The sequence below is a fragment of the Aquarana catesbeiana genome, linkage group LG06, assembly GCF_042186555.1.
Source record: "Aquarana catesbeiana isolate 2022-GZ linkage group LG06, ASM4218655v1, whole genome shotgun sequence".
In the NCBI taxonomy this organism is placed as follows: Eukaryota; Metazoa; Chordata; class Amphibia; order Anura; family Ranidae; genus Aquarana; species Aquarana catesbeiana.
In genome coordinates this window covers 71,018,903-71,038,236 of record NC_133329.1, presented here as the reverse complement: position 1 = coordinate 71,038,236, position 19,334 = coordinate 71,018,903, and the positions used below count along the sequence as shown (strand labels likewise).

General features: G+C 44.2%; 1 protein-coding gene across 1 annotated transcript in view; it reads right to left on the bottom strand.

Moving 5' to 3' along the window:
• Positions 1–16,142: 16,142 nt before the first annotated feature.
• LOC141147621 (uncharacterized) overlaps positions 16,143–19,334 on the bottom strand; it is a 205,277-nt gene continuing 202,085 nt past the window's right edge. The window contains exon 11 of the mRNA XM_073634852.1: positions 16,143–17,125. Coding sequence (XP_073490953.1) covers positions 16,764–17,125 — 362 coding nt within the window. The 3' untranslated portion in view covers positions 16,143–16,763. The remainder of the gene's footprint in view (positions 17,126–19,334) is intronic.

Here is a 19,334-nt window from a genome sequence, read left to right as displayed (position 1 = left end):
AGGAAACATCAGCAGGAGGAGCATGTTCAAAAAAGCAGCCTTCCGAATACAAAGTAAAAATACCTAATTATCAAATAAATGTTTTAACCACTTGCCGACTGCCGCACGACGATGTACGTCGACAGAGCGGCACGGGCAGGCAAAAGGGCTTACCTGTACGTCCTTGCCTGCCCGCGGGTGGGGGGTCCGATCGGACCCCCCCCGGTGCCAGCGGCGGTCGGATCGAGGTCAGGGTCGATCAAAGGTGAGGGGGAGGCCACTCATTCGTGGCTCCCCCCTCGCGATCGCTCCTGGCCAATGACAAGCTTCCTCGGCTTCTGTGAATGTAAACAGAAGCGGAGGAAGTGATGTCATCTCTCCTCGAGCCGGGCTTTTCGTCCGGCGCAGAGGAGAGAAGACATCCAAGTAAGTGCACCAACACTACACTAACAGTAGAACACGCAGGCACACTTGTCACCCCTCTGTCACCCCCCAGTCACCCCCTGATGACCCCCCTGTACCCCCTGTCACTCTGACACCAATAGCAGGTTTTTTTTTTTTCTGATTTATTGCATTGGTGTCAGTTTGTGTCAGTTACAAGTGTTAGGGCAGTTAGGTTAGCCCCCTTTAGGTCTAGGGTACCCCCCTTTAGGTCCAGGGTACCCCCCTAACCCCCCTAATAAAGTTTTAACCTCGTGATCACCCCCCGTCGCCAGTGTCACTAAGCGATCGTTTTTCTGATCGCTGTATTAGTGACACAGGTGACGCTAGTTAGGGAGGTAAGTATATAGGTTTGCTGTCAGTGTTTTATAGCGACAGGGACCCCCATATACTACCTACTAAAGGTTTTAACCCCTTGATTGCCCCCTAGTTAACCCTTTCACCAGCGATCACCATATAATTGTTACAGGTGACGCTGGTTAGTTGGTTTGTTTTTTGTAGTTTATTGTAGTTTATTACAGTTTTAGGGCACCCGCCGTTTATTACCCTATAAAGGTTTAACCCCCTAATTGCCCGGCGGTGATAGAAGTTAAGTTTTTAGGATCAGATAAGGTCTGCGTCGCCCCAGGCAGCGTCAGGTTAGCGCCAGTACCACTAACACCCACGCACGCAGCATACACCTCCCTTAGTGCTATAATATCTGAACGGATCGATATCTGATCCGATCAGATCTATACTCCCCAGCAGTTTAGGGTCCCCCAAAAAAACGCAGTGTTAGCGGGATCAGCCCAGATACCTGCTAGCACCTGCGGTTTGCCCCTCAGCCCAGCCCAGCCCACCCAAGTGCAGTATCGATCGATAACTGTCACAAAACACTAAGCACACATAACTGCAGCATTCGCAGAGTCAGGCCTGATCCCTGCGATCGCTAACAGTTTTTTGGTAGTGCTTTGAATCAGTCGCTGACAGTCAGGAGCTTTTTTGCCTGTGAGTCTCACTAGTGTACCCCTAAATTTAGAGCCCAAAATGGCAAATAGAAGGTACACTAGTGAAGAGGCCTACACGTTTCTGAGCATGACAGATAGTGAAGAGGAAGTCACTCATCTGTCAAGTTCAAGCTCAGAATACGAACCTGTAGAGGACAGCGGCTCCATGACAGATAGCTCTGACGACGGAGTTGTGGTCCCTGCTAGGGTCAGGCGTACCAGACCCCGATCTTCTTCTTCTGTCCTTGAAGTGCAAGAACCGCAGGGCTCTCGTATGGAGCAGAGCAGTACTAGCGCCGCTACTCCTTCTGCTGAACTGGCAAGCACCAGCGGCCTAGTACACCCTGGTCGTACATCCAGCACTGCAGTATCACGTGGTGACGTGGCGAGTCCCATAAGTGCAGTTCAAGCTGGCAAGGTGGCAAGCACAACTAGTGTCCCGCTGCCACCAAGAAGACAAAGACAGGCCCGTCGTGCCCATAGTGCCCTTCCTGCTGCATTCGCCAATCTGAATTGGGTACCCACCACTTCTGCAGCACCCGTACTTCCCCCTTTCACTGGCCAACCCGGAATTCAGGTGGAAACAGTTGACTTTACGCCACTGGATTTTTATTCACTGTTTTTCACCGAAGATCTCTATAGATCTATTGTGGACCAAAGCAATTTGTACGCTGGTCAACACATCGCCGCTAATCCCCAGTCCTCCCTTGCCAGAGATTGGAGACCAATTACGGTCTCCGAATTTAAGATCTTTCTGGGCCTTTCCCTCAACATGGGCATAACCAAAAAGAGTGAGTTGCAGTCATATTGCTCCACTGACCCAATTCACCATATGCCCGTGTTCTCTGCTTCAATGGCCAGGGCACGATACGAGCAGATTTTGCGGTTCATGCACTTCAACGACAATGAACTCTGTCGTCCTCGTGGAGACCCTGCATACGATTGGCTCTACAAAATTCGGCCCCTCGTAAACCACTTCTACCAACGTTTTGCAGACTTGTTTACTCCCCATCAAGTTGTCTGCGTTGATGAGTCCCTGGTTAAGTTTTCTGGCCGCTTGTCCTTCAAACAGTACCTTCCCAGCAAGCGTGCCAGATACGGGGTCAAGATGTATAAGCTCTGTGACAGGGCCACAGGCTATACATGTAGATTTATGGTTTACGAGGGCAAAGATAGTCACGTAGAGCCGATAAACTGCCCTGACTACATAGGAAGCGCTGGCAAGATAGTGTGGGACTTGGTGTCACCCTTATTCGGAAAGGGGTACCACTTGTACGTGGACAATTATTATACGACCGTGCCACTTTTTAGTCACTTGTTTGATCAGCAGATTGAAGCATGTGGCACCATGCGACCTAATCGCCGGGGCTTTCCCCAGCGGCTTGTAGAGTCCTGTCTTAGGCTGGGGGAGAGAGCCTGCTTGAAGTATAATAATTTGCTCGCTATGAAGTGAAGGGATAAGAAGAATGTTTTCGTTCTCACCTCCCTTCATGCAGACACGACGACCCAAATTACTACGGCGACTGGTTTTGTGGAGAAACCCCTCTGTGTCCACGAATACAACCTTAATATGGGAGGGGTGGACCTCAACGACCAGTTGTTGGCGCCGTACCTAATTGCCCGTAAGGCCAGATGCTGGTACAAAAAAGTGTCTGTTTATTTATTTCAATTGGCTTTGCTGAACGCTCATGTGCTATACAGAGCTTCAGGACGGACTGGATCCTTCCTTAAATTCCAGGAAGAGATCGTCAGAGCCCTTCTGTTTCCAGACGGTGCTCCACCTCACCTTCCCAATCCAAATGCAGTAGGCCGGCTGCATGAGAGGCATTTTCCTTATGTCCTCCAGAGTACCCCTACCCAACGAGCCCCCCAAAGAAAATGTCGTGTCTGCAGAAAGCGCGGATTTAGGCGTGACACCCGGTATTATTGTCCCTCCTGTCCTGGCAATCCTGGTCTTTGCATTGGTGAATGTTTTGAACGCTACCATACACTAGTTGAGTATTAGCGTAGGATTCAGCACTGCACAGACTAGGACACACTTCCACAGGGTCTCCCAGGATGCCATCGCATTTTGAGAGACCCAAACCTGGAACCGTTACAGTTTTAAAAGTTACAGTTATAAAAAAAAAAAAAGTAAAAAAAAAAAAATACACAAAAAAAATATAAAATAAAAAAACCAAAAATAGTTGTCGTTTTATTGTTCTCTCTCTCTCTATTTTCTCTCTATTGTTCTGCTCTTTTTTACTGTATTCTATTCTGCAATGTTTTATTGTTATGTTTTATCATGTTTGCTTTTCAGGTATGTAATTTTTTTATAGTTTACTGTGTTTTAAACATTTTTTTGTTTTCAGGTACGCCATTCAGCTGCAGCGCGGATTTATTTATCTTGACAGCAACAGCATTTGCTCCCACGATACATAAAGCCGTGACTCCAGCGCTGTCGGAGGTGATTTCACCACCACAGTTACATACTTCAGCATATATGCCGAAGCGTGGGGGCAGAAGTGGGTGGAGGAGCGATTTGCTCTTGCCTTTTGCGGGAGGATGCCCCCATGCTTCGGCATATATATATTTTTGGTAGGCACAGGTTGCGTTAATTGTTTTATTTTTTACTATGGTTTTTTTTTGTATTTGCTTTGCAGGTATGGTAAGTATTACTGTTATACTGTAATGTTACTTTGTTTTTTGTTAACCATCATTTGCTTAGCAGGTACGCCATTCAGTTGCAGCGCGGATTTATTTATCTTGACAGCAACAGCGTTTGCTCCCACGATACATAAAGCCGTGACTCCAGCGCTGTCGGAGGTGATTTCACCACCACAGTTACATACTTCAGCATATATGCCGAAGCGTGGGGGCAGTGGGTGGAGGAGCAATTTGCTCCTGCCTTTTGCGGGAGGATGCCCCCATGCTTTGGCATATATAAATGGTGCATGTATGCCCATCATTAGAAGTGGGTGGATGAAGGTAGGTATTCTAATGGTGGGCATACCCACCGATCAATATCTTTTTTTCGTTCAGCCCACAGGCTGCATGAAAAAAAAGTTTACAATATATGCCCAATAAGGACCAGCAACGTACTGGTATGTTGCTGGACTTTGAGTGGTTATACCAGAATGATGCCTGCAGGTTTAGGTATCATCTTGGTATCATTCTTTTCAGCCAGCGGTCGGCTTTCATGTAAAAGCAATCCTAGCGGCTAATTAGCCTCTAGACTGCTTTTACAAGCAGTGGGAGAAAATGCCCCCCCCCCACCGTCTTCCATGTTTTTCTCTGACTCTCCTGTCCCAACAGGGAACCTGAGAATGCAGCCGGTGATTCGGCCAGCTGACCATAGAGCTGATCAGAGACCAGAATGGCTCCAAACATCTCTATGGCCTAAGAATCCGGAAGCTACGAGCATTTTATGACTTAGATTTCGCCGGATGTAAACAGCGCCATTGGGAAATTGGGAAAGCATTTTATCACACCGATCTTGGTGTGGTCAGATGCTTTGAGGGCAGAGGAGAGATCTAGGGTCTAATAGACCCCAATTTTTTCAAAAAAGAGTACCTGTCACTACCTATTGCTATCATAGGGGATATTTACATTCCCTGAGATAACAATAAAAATGATTTATAAAAATGAAAGGAACAGTTTAAAAATAAGATAAAAAATCAAAAAATTAATAAAAAAACAAAAAAACAAAAAAAAAAGCACCCCTGTCCCCCCCTGCTCTCGCGCAAAGGCGAACGCAAGCGTTGGTCTGGCGTCAAATGTAAACAGCAATTGCACCATGCATGTGAGGTATCACCGCGAAGGTCAGATCGAGGGCAGTAATTTTAGCAGTAGACCTCCTCTGTAAATCTAAAGTGGTAACCTGTAAAGGCTTTTAAAAGCTTTTAAAAATGTATTTAGTTTGTCGCCACTGCACGTTTGTGCGCAATTTTAAAACATGTCATGTTTGGTATCCATGTACTCGGCCTAAGATCATCTTTTTTTATTTCATCAAACATTTGGGCAATATAGTGTGTTTTAGTGCATTAAAATGTTAAAATGTGTTTTTTCCCCAAAAAATGCGTTTGAAAAATCGCTGCGCAAATACTGTGTGAAAAAAAAAAATGAAACACCCACCATTTTAATCTGTAGGGCATTTGCTTTAAAAAAATATATAATGTTTGGGGGTTCAAAGTAATTTTCTTGCAAAAAAAAATAATTTTTTCATGTAAACAAAAAGTGTCAGAAAGGGCTTTGTCTTCAAGTGGTTAGAAGAGTGGGTAATGTGTGACATAAGCTTCTAAATGTTATGCATAAAATGCCAGGACAGTTCAAAACCCCCCCAAATGACCCCATTTTGGAAAGTAGACACCCCAAGCTATTTGCTGAAAGGCATGTCGAGTCCATGGAATATTTTATATTATGACACAAGTTGCGGGAAAAAGACAAATTTTTTTTTTTTTTTTTTTGCACAAAGTTGTCACTAAATGATATATTGCTCAAACATGCCATGGGAATATGTGAAATTACACCCCAAAATACGTTCTGTTGCCTCTCCTGAGTACGAGGATACCACATGTGTGAGACTTTTTGGGAGCCTAACCGCATAGGGGACCCCGAAAACCAAGCACCGCCTTCAGGCTTTCTAAGGGCGTAAATTTTTGATTTCACTCTTCACTGCCTATCACAGTTTCGGAGGCCATGGAATGCCCAGATGGCACAAACCCCCCCCCCCCCAAATGACCCCATTTTGGAAAATAGACACCCAAAGCTATTTGCTGAGAGGTATAGTGAGTATTTTGCAGACCTCACTTTTTGTCACAAACTTTTGAAAATTGGAAAAAGAAAAAAAAATACGTTTTTCTTGTCTTTCTTCGTTGCAAAAACAAATGAGAGCTGCAAAATACTCACCATGCCTCTCAGCAAATAGCTTGGGGTGTCTACTTTCCAAAATGGGGTCATTTTGGGGCGGTTTTGTGCTATCTTGGCATTTTATGGCCTTCAAAACTGTGATGGGTAGTAAGGAGTGAAATCAAAAATTAACGCTCTTAGAAATCCTGAAGGCGGTGATTGGATTTCGGGGCCCCGTATGAAGCTAGGCTCCCAAAAAGTGCCACTCATGTGGTATCCCCGTACTCAGGAGAAGCAGGGGTGTAATTCCACATATGCCCATGGCATGTTTGAGCAATATATCATTTAGTGACAACTTTGTGCAAAAAAAAAAATTGTCACTTTCCCGCAACTTGTGTCAAAATATAAAATATTCCATGTACTCATCATGCCTCTCAGCAAATAGCTTGGGGTGTCTTCTTTCCAAAATGGGGTCATTTGGGGGGGGTTTTGTGCCATCTGGGCATTTTATGGCCTTCAAAAATGTGATAGGTAGTGAGGAGTGAAATCACAACTTTACGCCCTTAGAAATCCTGAATTCGGTGCTGGGTTTTCGGGGCCCCGTACGCGGCTAGGCTCCCAAAAAGTCCCACACATGTGGTATCCCCATACTCAGGAGAATCAGTAGAATGTATTTTGGGGTGCAATTCCACATAAGCCCATGGCCTGTGTGAGCAATATATCATTTAGTGACAACTTTGTGCAAAAAAAAAAAAATTGTCACTTTCCCGCAACTTGTGTCAAAAAATAAAATATTCCATGGACTCAACATGCCTCTCAGCAAATAGCTTGGGGTGTCTACTTTCCAAAATGGGGTCATTTGGGGGGGATTGTGCCATCTTGGCATTTTATGGCCTTCAAAACTGTGATAGGTAGTGAGGAGTAAAATCAAAAATTTATGCCCTTAGAAATCCTGAAGGCGGTGCTTGGTTTTCGGGGCCCCGTACGCAGCTAGGCTCCCAAAAAGTCCCACACATGTGGTATCCCCGTACTCAGGAGAAGTAGCAGAATGTATTTTAGGGTGTAATTCCACATATGCCCATGGCCTGTGTGAGCAATATATCATTTAGTGACAACTTTGTGCAAAAAAAAAAAAAAAAAAAAATTGTCACTTTCCCGCAACTTGTGTCCAAATATAAAATATTCCATGGACTCAACATGCCTCTCATCAAATAGCTTGGGGTGTCTACTTTCCAAAATGGGGTCATTTGGGGGGGGGGGGGTTGTGCCATCTTGGCATTTTATGGCCTTCAAAACTGTGATAGGTAGTGAGGAGTAAAATCAAAAATGTATGCCCTTTGAAATCCTGAAGGCGGTGCTTGGTTTTCGGGGCCCCGTACGCGGCTAGGCTCCCAAAAAGTCCCATGTGGTATCTCCGTACTCAGGAGAAGCAGCTGAATGTATTTTGGGGTGCAATTCCACATATGCCCATGGCCTGTGTGAGCAATATATCATTTAGTGACAACTTTTTGTAATTTTTTTTTTTTTTGTCATTATTCAATCACTTGGGACAAAAAAAATAAATATGCAATGGGTTCAACATGCCTCTCAGCAATTTCCTTGGGGTGTCTACTTTCCAAAATGGGGTCATTTGGGGGGGTTTTGTACTGCCCTGCCATTTTAGCACCTCATGAAATGACATAGGCAGTCATAAACTAAAAGCTGTGTAAATTCCAGAAAATGTACCCTAGTTTGTAGGCGCTATAACTTTTGCGCAAACCAATAAATATACGCTTATTGACATTTTTTTTACCAAAGACATGTGGCCGAATACATTTTGGCCTAAATGTATGACTAAAATTGATTTTAATGGATTTTTTTTATAACAAAAAGTAGAAAATATCTTTTTTTTTCAAAATTTTCGGTCTTTTTCCATTTATAGTGCAAAAAATAAAAGCGGCAGAGGTGATCAAATACCATCAAAATAAAGCTCTATTTGTGGGAAGAAAAGGACGCAAATTTCGTTTGGGTACAGCATTGCATGACCGCGCAATTAGCAGTTAAAGCGACGCAGTGCCAAATTGTAAAAAGTGCTCTGGTCAGGAAGGGGGTAAATCCTTCCGGGGCTGAAGTGGTTAAATGATCATACAAAATCTTTGTTATTTTTGTGCAAATACATGATGTGGGCTATCTAGGAGGAGATCCTGCCATCCACAGCCTGTTTCACACCCCTCCAGCCAGTGTCTATTGTTTGTATATGCTCCGAATTATATGGAGGTGAAGCTTCCACCAATTAGCATGTAATATCTCGCCCCCATAGTGTAGAGCTGTTTAGTGGGCATGAAGGAGGGGTCATTTGTCCCTGTGTATATGACAACATGTGTGACATTATAGTCACGTGGCTTGCACAGATAAGAAAAAGGAAGAAATTAACAGCTTAGAAGGGAACTGAAACTAGAGCATGCTCAGTAGATGTCAACAGCTGGTCTATACAATCTCAGGCTGCAGTGAGAGGCAAGGCAGAAGGGACAAAGAATAACAGGATCAACCAGGTGTTTTGCAGAATACAGAAAATGAATGCCATATTGACTGCGTCAGTATGAACAGCATGTACTGATAGTTTTTAATGATGTAGGTTTAATGACACTTTAAGCCCCCTTGAAAAAATTGCCCTTAGCAGAGCCCTTAACGAGTTCCAATATATCTTGGCTTTAATTGGCCATCGTAAAACCATATATAAGCAATACTGTATACATCTGATGTTTGGCTCTACATGGTCTGAAACTGCCTGCTTCATACACTTTAGCTCTCAAGCTCTCCACTTTAATCCAGGTGATAACATTATATTTATAACAAGATTCTTCTACCCGAATTCATAAGTATCTACCTATCAGATACCTATAATACAAAAAGGCTTAGCCCATGGGACTTTAAATGAGTTGATCATAGAGGTCATAACAAGTGAATGGAATGAATTAATTAGAATTTATTGAAATTCCAAAAACATGATCATAAATGAACATAAAAACATCATGAAGCATATAGCTTACAACCATAGACATGTTAGGTACAATACTGGAGACGCATGATATACATATAGGGCTGGGAGATTTTCTTTAAAAAAAAAATCTTCGATTCTCTTTAAAAAAACTCGATTCACGATTCAAATCGAGTTTTCTTTTGGAAACCGCGCTGGTCCCGAGGCGCTGCGGGCATGAGCTTTTAGGCGAGGCCGCGGCTTCGGCCTAGTCCGCGGCGTCCGGCCTAGCGGATTAGCACGAAGCTGCGGCCTCGCCTAAAAACTCCTTGCCCGCAGCTCTTCAGGCCCGGCGCGGTGTCCGCGCCAGTCCGGAGGCGCTGCGGGCATGAGTTTTTAGACGAGGCCGCGGCTTCGGCCTAGTCCGCAGCGGCCTAAAAACTCATGCCCGTAGCGCCTTGGGACCGGCGCGGTGAAAAAAAAATAAATAAAAAAAATCGATTTGCTTAAATTTTGAATCGATTTGACCTCTCAACTCGATTCAAGATTTAAATCGATTTTTTTCCCAGCCCTATATACATATACATCTTTTTTTACTCAACACGTTTCCTCAGGAGTATCTAAATAAAAGTAAATATCAGTAAGATATAACATTCAATGATGGTTAAGGTTATAAAAGAAGCATGTGGCCTCTGTGAGGCACTCCATACTCACATTATGGTCAATTGGTCCAAAGGACTGATCCCCAAGGGTGACAAAAGAAAATGCTCCAACCGGGAGCTGAAGAGGCATGACAAGTTTATTGTCAATTGATTATCTCTATTACAGTTGTCATGACGTATATGGCCAATGGGGCAATTCAGGACACATACTTTGTTTCACCATCCCTCTTCGTCATGTTCACCCTCCACCAGGCCCCCGATTGGTTGCTGCGGGTCACGGCTCTTCAGATCCCGGTTGGAGCATTTTCCGTTGTCATCCTTGGGGATCAGTCTTTTGAACCAATTGACCATAATGTGAGTATGGCGTGCCTCACAGGGGCCACATGCTTCTTTTCTAACCTTAACCATCATTGAATGTTATATCTTACTGATATTTACTATTATTTAGATATGTTGCACATACATCAACTCCTGAGGAAGTGAGCAGAGCTTGCGAAACGCGTCAAGTAAAAAAGATGTAAATCATGTATCTACAGTATTGTACCGAACATGTCTATGGTTGTAAGCTATATGCTTCATGATGTTTTTATGCTCATTTATGATCATGTTTTTCAATTTCAATAAATTCTAATTAATTCATTCCATTCACTTGTTATGACCTCTATGATCAACTCATTTAAAGTCCCATGGGCTAAGATTTTTTGTATTTATATGTATTCAGGAATGGAGTTGTGTCAATTAAGTATCCAGACCACTCTCTTTTTCTTTACCTATCAGATACCAAACACCATTATAATAGAATATGCAGAAAGCTGATTAATTGTTAAGGTTAATGTTCCCCTTCCAGAGGAAGCCCTTGCATACATTTTTTATCATGTCCAATGTCTATTAAATTTTTGTTTAACAATATGCTGGTCATCAGACTGTAAAACATGGTTGTCTGGAAATAGAAAATCTGGCCTTGAGGGAATGTGATTAAACACTTCCACACACCTCAGACCTTTTGATGGTCTGATGATTGGTTATTTAAATTCTGTAAACATCCTCTAGAACAGTGTTTCTCAACTGAGGTTCCGCGAGTGAAGTCCCCAGGGGTTGTGCCGCAATCTGTTAATCACAGACAGCTGACGGGTAGATCGGGTCTCATTTAACACATAGAGAGTAGCGCTGGAAGTGGCTGGAACAAGTCTTCTCTCATAGCACGCTGCTCCCCTCCAGCCCCTCTTCTCTTCCCATCTACCCCAACAGCTTGTGACATCACCTGGGATGGATGAGAAGAGAGGAGGGGCTGACGGGGAGCAGCGCCCTATGAGAGAAGACTTATTCCAGCCGCTTCCCGCGCTACTCTGCATTTGAAATTGCTGCTACAGTGTACCAGTGTGCCCCATGCCCTGCTGTGAGCCTGTGATTTGCTCTGCCATGTACCCCATGCTCTGCCATGTGCCTGTGATGTGCCATGCCGTGTGCCCCATGCCCTGCTGTGAGCCTGTGATGTCCCCCATGCCCTGTCGTGTGCCTGTGATGTGCTCTGCCCTGTACCCCATGCTCTGCCATGTGCCCTGCTGTGTGCCCCATGCCCTGCTATGTGCCCTGCTGTGAGCCTGTGAAGTCCCCAATGCCTTGCCGTGTGTCCGTGATGTGCCCTGCCATGTGCCTGTGATGTGCCCTGCCGTATGCCCCATTCCCTGCTGTGAGCCTGTGATGAGCCCTGCTGTGTGCCCCATGCCCTGCTGTGTGCCCCATGCCCTGCTATGAGCCCCATAATGTGCCCGCTATGAGGCCCATAATGTGCCCTGCTGTGTACCCCCTTAATGTGCCCTGTGTCCTGCTGTGTGCCCGTAATGTGCGATGTGCCCTGCTGTGTGCCCCTTAATGTGCCCCATGTTCTGCTGTGTGCTCCATGTCCTGCTGTTAGCCTGTGATGTGCCCTGCCGTGTGCCCCATGCCCTGCTATGAGCCTCGTTATGTGCCCCATGCCCTGCTATAAGCTCTGTAATGTGCCCAGTGTCCTGCTGTGTGCCCCGTAATGTGCTATGTGCAAACCTCCCAATATTTTGGGATGGGAATGAGGGACACCTACTAGTAAGCATAAGTGTTCATAGGACACGCCCCCTGCCACACCCCCTTAAAGGAGAATTACCAAAAAAAGTTAATTAAACCCACAAGGGCTTTTTTTTAACACTACTATTCCTTTATTTTGGCTTTTAAAATCTACAAATGCAGCAATTTAGAATTTGGATGAAAAGTTTAGCACTGGGAAACACTTTTTGAAAGAAAGTGCCTTTTATATACAGCTATATGGATCAGACAAAATTAGGAACACATGAGGGTGAAAGAGGGACATTGCTCCAAATCAGAGACAGTCCCTCCAAATCAGGGACAGTTTGGAGCTATGTATGTGCCCTGTTGTGTGCCCCTTGATGTGCGCTGTGTCCTGCTGTGAGACCCGTAATGTGCCCTGTGTCCTGCTGTGAGACCCATAAGGTGCCCTGTGTCTTGATGTGTGCCATTTAATGTGCCCCATGCCCTGCTATAAGCCTCATAATGTGTCCTATGTCCTGCTGTGAGTCTCGTATTGTGCCTTGTGTCCTACTGTGTGCCCCATGATGTGCCCCCATGTTCTGCTGTGTGCCCCATGATGTGCCCCATTTTCTGTTGTGTGTCCTATGTTCTGCTGTGAGCCCCATGGTGTGCCCAATGCCCTGCTCTGTATCCTGTAATGTTTCCTGTTCCCTGCTGTATGCGCCCCATGTTTTTCTGTGTGCCCTTCGATGTGCCCCATGTTCTGCTGTGTGCTGCTTGATGTGCCCGATGTTCTGCTGTGTGCCCCATAATGTGCCCTACTGCCCCCCTTGTATTATGTCCTCATAACCTCCTGTGCTCTGCCCTGCTGCCCCCTGTACACTGCTTATCACCAGTTAAACCAAGAATTGAGCATCTGTGCATAAAAAAACCCACTACAAATTATACATAAAATAGGTAAGTTTAAATATGTTTTTATATTATTTAATGCTATTTCTTAAAATAATTTTTATATCACAGCTCGTTAATCCCACCAATGTTCTGTGAGCTGTAGATGTGAACATTTTTTTAGGGGTTCCCCGAGATCTCAGACTTTTTGCCAAGGGTTCCCCCAAAGGTAAAAAGATTGAGAAACACTGTTCTAGAAGGTCAGCAAAAGGCTGCTGCAGATCACAATTTATGACTGAAAATATGAAGGATTGCTAAGAGTTGTTTCTGAACGCCCAGAATCGGACTCTGATGTGTACAGGACCCTGCACAGTAGCCACAGACCAGGCAAACAATGTCAAGTACTTTTCCCAATTTTAACTTGTTTATTTTACTGGTGCTTACTGTCTTTATTCTTCTTTTCATGAAAATATTTAAAAATCATTAAAAGCTGGAATTGTGTTAAAAAAAATTATTTTGGGTACAGCTTCCATCACATAACTTACCTGTAATGTAAGTGTAGCCATGGTGTTGCAGCTAGTAACAAACAATCCGCCAAATCACCCCACTGCCAGACTTCATACATCACTTCCAGAGACAATGAACAGTCTTTTGCGAGTTTTGTTTTTGTTGTTTTATTGGGGGGTACAGCTTGCATAGAGATTGGAATATGGGATGCCTATAGGATTTGTTTTTGCCATCATATTTATAACTGAAGCACAAAAGTACAATGTTTGAGCCAGAAGATTAGATGTGACTGGACATTAACTGCAGATTTCCTCCTGCATCTCCATGCAGACTATTTGATTCCAAGGATTCTCATTCAATACCGTGTAGAGAATGAGGACATCATCTCTGACCGTGTAGAAATGATGTTCTCAGAAACTTCTTTCCTCCTGCACAAAGCTTAGTTCCTTCTACCCACACTGGTTTCCTCCTGCACACAATTGTAGTTACTGTATTGAAGTATGTCACATCTTCTTCTGTTGGGTAATAGGGGCCCACTCTGAATAAGTCCCTTTACTGTCTCTGGTTGCTTGCTGCTACTAGGCCTGAGGCCTGCAAAACCTCTCCCCAGAGGCCTAGTAGGTTAAAAGCATGTCTTTAGGAAATTAACTACTGTTCCCAGCCAGCCCAACTTGTAACTCATGTGCCCTCAGGCCACACTGACTTGACACAGATCCCCCCACAGTCTCTTCTCTGATCCAGGACTCCCCATCATCCACCGTGTGCATGATGAAGACTCTGCTAATGACCGTGTAAGAGCAGAGTTCCCTCACAGACTTCCTGGCACCTCCAGCCCTCCACTGCGGTAACACTCACCGACCTCTCACAGCCCTGAGTCCTTGATGAGGAACTTGACCGAACCATGTGTGACCACCAGCTTCACCTGCCACACCCACTGCTATTCTGACCACTCCCAGCCCCCAGATCAAAACAGACAGGCCTAGCATGCAGCATAGGCCTGTCTAAATTTGCCTGTGCTGAAACCCTAGTAATATGACCCTTGCTAGCACCTACCAATTGGTAGAGGGTGCTACATTAGTGTGTCCCACATCCTGCTGCTTATTGTGCAAATGTTCCCTCCAGTGATAGGTGTTTCCTATTATAGTGCTGAACTTCCAGTGCTGCATGGGTTTTTCGGCTCACATCTAACATGCAAGGCTGCCTTCCCCTTCCTGTGCTCCATTCATAACACACTTTGTATTGTTTTCACAGTTTCTGTGAATGGGGAGGGGTGGATGAATGACAGGATCCTCTCCTCCATTCACAGAAAGTGTTGCATTCTGTAAAAAAAAATACACAAGGAGCATTATGAATGAGAGGACAGTCATTCAAAATGTGAAAGTATTATTTACTCTTTCCAAATCCATCCTAATTTTTTTTCAGACTCCACATCAGTAATTTTATTTTTATTCACAAAGTGTCCAGTGCAAAAGTGGACCACCGCTCTCATCTACTGGTTTTATGGTTATGTTTTTCATTATGAACAGTTCCCATAGAGCAGGGGTACCCAAACTTTTGAGGAGCGAGGGCCACTTTAGCAACTTGGTAACAGGTCGCGGCCACAATGAGCGTAGCGGGCGGATAGCAGGTCTGTGTCCACTCTGCATATGTAGAGCAGACACAGATGCAGACCGCTCTATCCTAAGGGCCCTCCGATCTGCCCAGACAGAAGGGGACAGATCCCCTTCTGATCGGATTGCAGATAGGCGGGTGTAAGCAGACACGAGTCTGTTTACATCTGCTGCTCTATAGAGGTGAATGGAGGGTCCGATTGGGTCCGCCTGAAAAACAGACAGGCAGACCCGATCGGACCGATTGTGTGAAAGGGGCCTAAGGCTGCTTTCACACTGATGCACAGCAGTTTACCTGCTCTTTAACTGACCTCAATCTTTACTTCTTCCTCAGGAACAAGGCTTCCTCAGCCTGAAGGCTTCACTGCCGTTTTCCCTTACTTAAGATGCAGACGCCTACACCCGAAGCTAATTGAAGAATCAGCTCAGGTGAAGAGTTCACCAGTAAAACCTCACTAGTGTTAGGGGACATTCCCTTCTTATACAGTGGTCACAGAGCAGGTGTCCCCATTGGATGATTTTCCCTCTATTCCTATTCTTTTAACAACTGTAACATTTTGAATTTCCCATCATTTTCTTTGCCAGGACAATTAAAGTAGGGTGAATCCCTACAGCGGGGACACTGTTATAACCATGGCAAGAGGACAATATAAGGCCTTGGTAATGCTGGTGGTTGTGGGGCAAAAAAATGCATGGTTGTTTTCTCTGTGCTTAGTCTGTGCCATTGCAGGTGCTCATGCACTGGGCTTCCAAGGTTGCCAAGCAAGCCTCTGCAGCCACTTTACTTGCAACCAGATGTTCAAAGCTCACAGGAAACAGGAATGGAAAGAATAGAACAAAATCACAGGAGCTCAACTATCTTAAAATTCTACTGAAAATAGGGTAATGGGATTGGATGGGTTCCAACCAGAGTTTGTTAACTGTAAGTACACAATAACAACTAAATCATAGAACCTTAGCAAGAACAGCAACAATGAGGACTAAATTTGACCATAGAAACGTTTCATTATACACAGAAATTTGTTACTGACAGGATTGTTTGGATGGCTCTGTACCACCTATGGCAGGTCTGCCACCCAAGGTCAAAAGCCTATGGCAGCTTTTGGAAATAGTAGGTAATGTATGCCACCTCAAAGGAAATAGTAGGTATTCTGGACGAACCATCCTTCTTATAGGTCCGCCAACAGGGCCCTTCAGATATCTGGAGACACCGAATGAACAAGACACGAGAGGCAGGTTGTGCATTTGTAAGATGTCTGATTTTACTGAGAAGGCATACAGTTTATATGGAATACAGAACAAAAGATAAAGGAGGGGGGTTTAGCTCCATGAGCTAGGGACAAAACAAGTTTTGCTATCTATAAAAAGTTAGATGGGCACCTGGTCATTAAGTCATAAATCTAAGCTTATTGACCAAGGTAAACAGGATATCCAGGTTTCAAAAGCTTGGCCATAAACAAACACAATAGGGGGTATGTTGTTATACAAACATTCCTACTTACCAAATCTTACGAAAATGGAGCTAACTAAGGCCAACTCCCTCTTTGGCGAAAGACACCCTGGCGCAGACAGATCTTGAGAAAGTGTTTCGCGCATTTTCCAAAAGTGGCATATTCTGCACTTTTTTAAGAACATATGAGAGACACATTTCGCAAAATCTGTCTGTGCCAGTCTTTATGAATTACAGGGATCATCTTTGTCTTTCACCAAGCTAGAGGACAAACTGCCCACACTACTGTTGTTTTCTTGTTCAGGTGATTGACTTTGATCTTGTCTATCTCTCTTCTTCATCATAGATGGAATGCTTTCCTGGATTATCTTGTGCATGGAAGGAACATAATGAACATTGCATTGGTTTTTCTGCCTCCTACTCATCTTCTTCCAGTTAAGATGAAGAACTATCCATCAGCAAGGCAGTGTCAGTGTGGTTTTCTTGCTGATGTGATTGACTTTGTTCTCTTTTATCCTGCTCACCCATCTTAATAGAACACTTCCCTGGATCCTCTTCTACATATGAGGAATAGGAAGAACTACATGTACCACTCAGCAAGGCAGTGTGTTCCTCTTGATCATGTAATTGCCCTGATGGATGTTGAGCCCCTTTATCTTCATTCTCACTAGCCATATTATATTGTGGTTGATCTTCCTGGTGTTTTTCAAAGGTTTCACTGTCTGATTTGCATATTTGTTTTAGGTCAGATGATTGAGACTTGCTGCTTTCTGCGGAAATCTCAGCTCTCTGTTTTACTGCAGACATTTAAATAGAAGGTCATCAGAAACATAAAATAAACATCACTTTACATGTTGTGTTTGATTAAACATATATATATATATATATATGTATGTAATTTGTTCAGTCAAACCTTGATTTTGGATATAATGTCACATATCTTGCAGAGCACACTGAGATCCTGAAATGTCTGAAGAAAAAATTGACTTAAGTTTCTAACATTGTGCTTGGCCCTGTTCCAATTCTTATATATATGCTAGTCAAAGAAGCTGTCTGTTTTACTTATCGATCAATAGTGACATAGGGATGTGTGAGGGGCAGGATTGGACTCCCATCATTGGAGCATGTAGGCACATAATCTTTGCTGTCCAAAACAATACACCCGTTACTTGGTGTAGTCATAATTAGACCATTTTCTTGTTTTAGGGGCCTTAACCTGACTTACAATATTGCAACAGCCATGTGGGTGCCGATGCAGACCTTCAAATGCTGATGGTGTGCATTCAGGGACCTGCATGCATAGCTCCCAACTGTCCCTGATTTGGAGGGACTGTCCCTGATTTGGAGCAATGTCCCTCTTTCCTCCTCATGTGTCCCACATTTTGGTCTGATCTATATAGTTGTATATTAAATGCTCTTTTTATCTTTCAAAAAGTGTTTTCCAGTGCTAAACCTTTCATCCAATTTCTAAATTGCTGCATTTGTAAATTTCCAAAGCCAATATAAAGGAATAGTAGTGGTAAAAAAAGCACTAGTGGGTTTATCTAATCATTTTTGTTTGTATAATTCTCCTTTAAGGGGGTGTGGCAGGGGGTGTGTCCTATGACTACATTCTTTTGCTAATAGGTATCCCTCGTTACCATCAAAAAGTTGGGAGGTATGCTGCATGCACCCAGACAGATGTCAGATTGGGAGCAGCAGCAGTGTCCATACAGATGCTGCATCCCAATTGACATGAATGAGACACACCTGTGCATAGAAACATGGCCCGCCCCTCACATTGGCGTATGCTTTAGTATATTCGTGTGAATGAGGCCTGTTTGAGATCCTTGAGCTTTAGGACTAAGCATGTGACTGTGGGGTGGATTTACTAAAGGCAAACAGACAGTGCACTTTGCAAGTGCAGTTGCACTGATTTTCCCCAGAACTTGCCTATAGAAAAAAAATGAAAAGTCAGCAAATCCTGGATCCCTACACAGGTAAGTGTCCTTTTATTAAAGCCAGGAGGACTTTTAATAAAAAGGGCACTTACCTGTCTAGGGATCCAGCGCCGTCCTCACCTGGGCTAGTTCTGCAATAGCCTTTTGGTTCCCAGCGCTAGCATCTTTAGAGTAGGAAGCCGACTGTGACAGTTTGCGGCTTCACAGCCAGCTTCCTACTACGCATGAACGAGCCGCACTTTGTAAATGATTGCGAAGCATTCTGGGACTTGTGACGTGTCCCAGCCACTTGGATCACCTAGGCAATCCAGGCATAAATGGGAGTGGGTACCTGTCAAAACTAAGTATCCCCCCAAAGAATAACATGCCAACTTAGGTAAGATAAGGGGGGTGATGACTTAAAGAGGAAGTAAACCCTCTCTAAAAAAAAAAAAAAAAAAAAAACACGCCCCGCAGGACAAAGGCATAATGAGCTAGTATGCATAGCATACTAGCTCATTATGAATTACTTTCCTTGAGATCAAAGCCCCCGAAGCGACCCTCGTTCACCTCCTCCGTCGCTGCCATATCTCCCGGAGTGACTTCCGGGTATCGCTGCTCCGGCGCTGTGACTGGCTGGAGCAGCGATGACGTCACTCCAGCGCATGTGCCGGCAGTGACGGCATGATCACCTTCACTAACGGCACGCTCAGTGCGCCTGCGCCGTTGTCTGCCTTTTTTGGAAAATATCTCCTTAACCGTGTAGGTTAAGGAGATATTTCTTGCACCTACAGGTAAGCCTTAATCTAGGCTTATCTGTAGGTTAAAGTGGTCTGTAAGGGTTTACAACCACTTTAAAGCTTCAGTTTGTAAAGAATGCCTAATTAGGTGCAAGGAAAAAAAAGAAACAGCATTTTTGTTTGCACATGATTGGATGATGGAAATCAGCAGAGCTTCACCACATTCACTAAGTTCTGGGGAAAATGAGTGCAACTGCACTTGCAAAGTGCACAGTATATTTGTCTTTAGTAAATCAACTCCTCAATGTTCAGGCACCTTTATATTTCTGTTGAACACAACTGTCTAC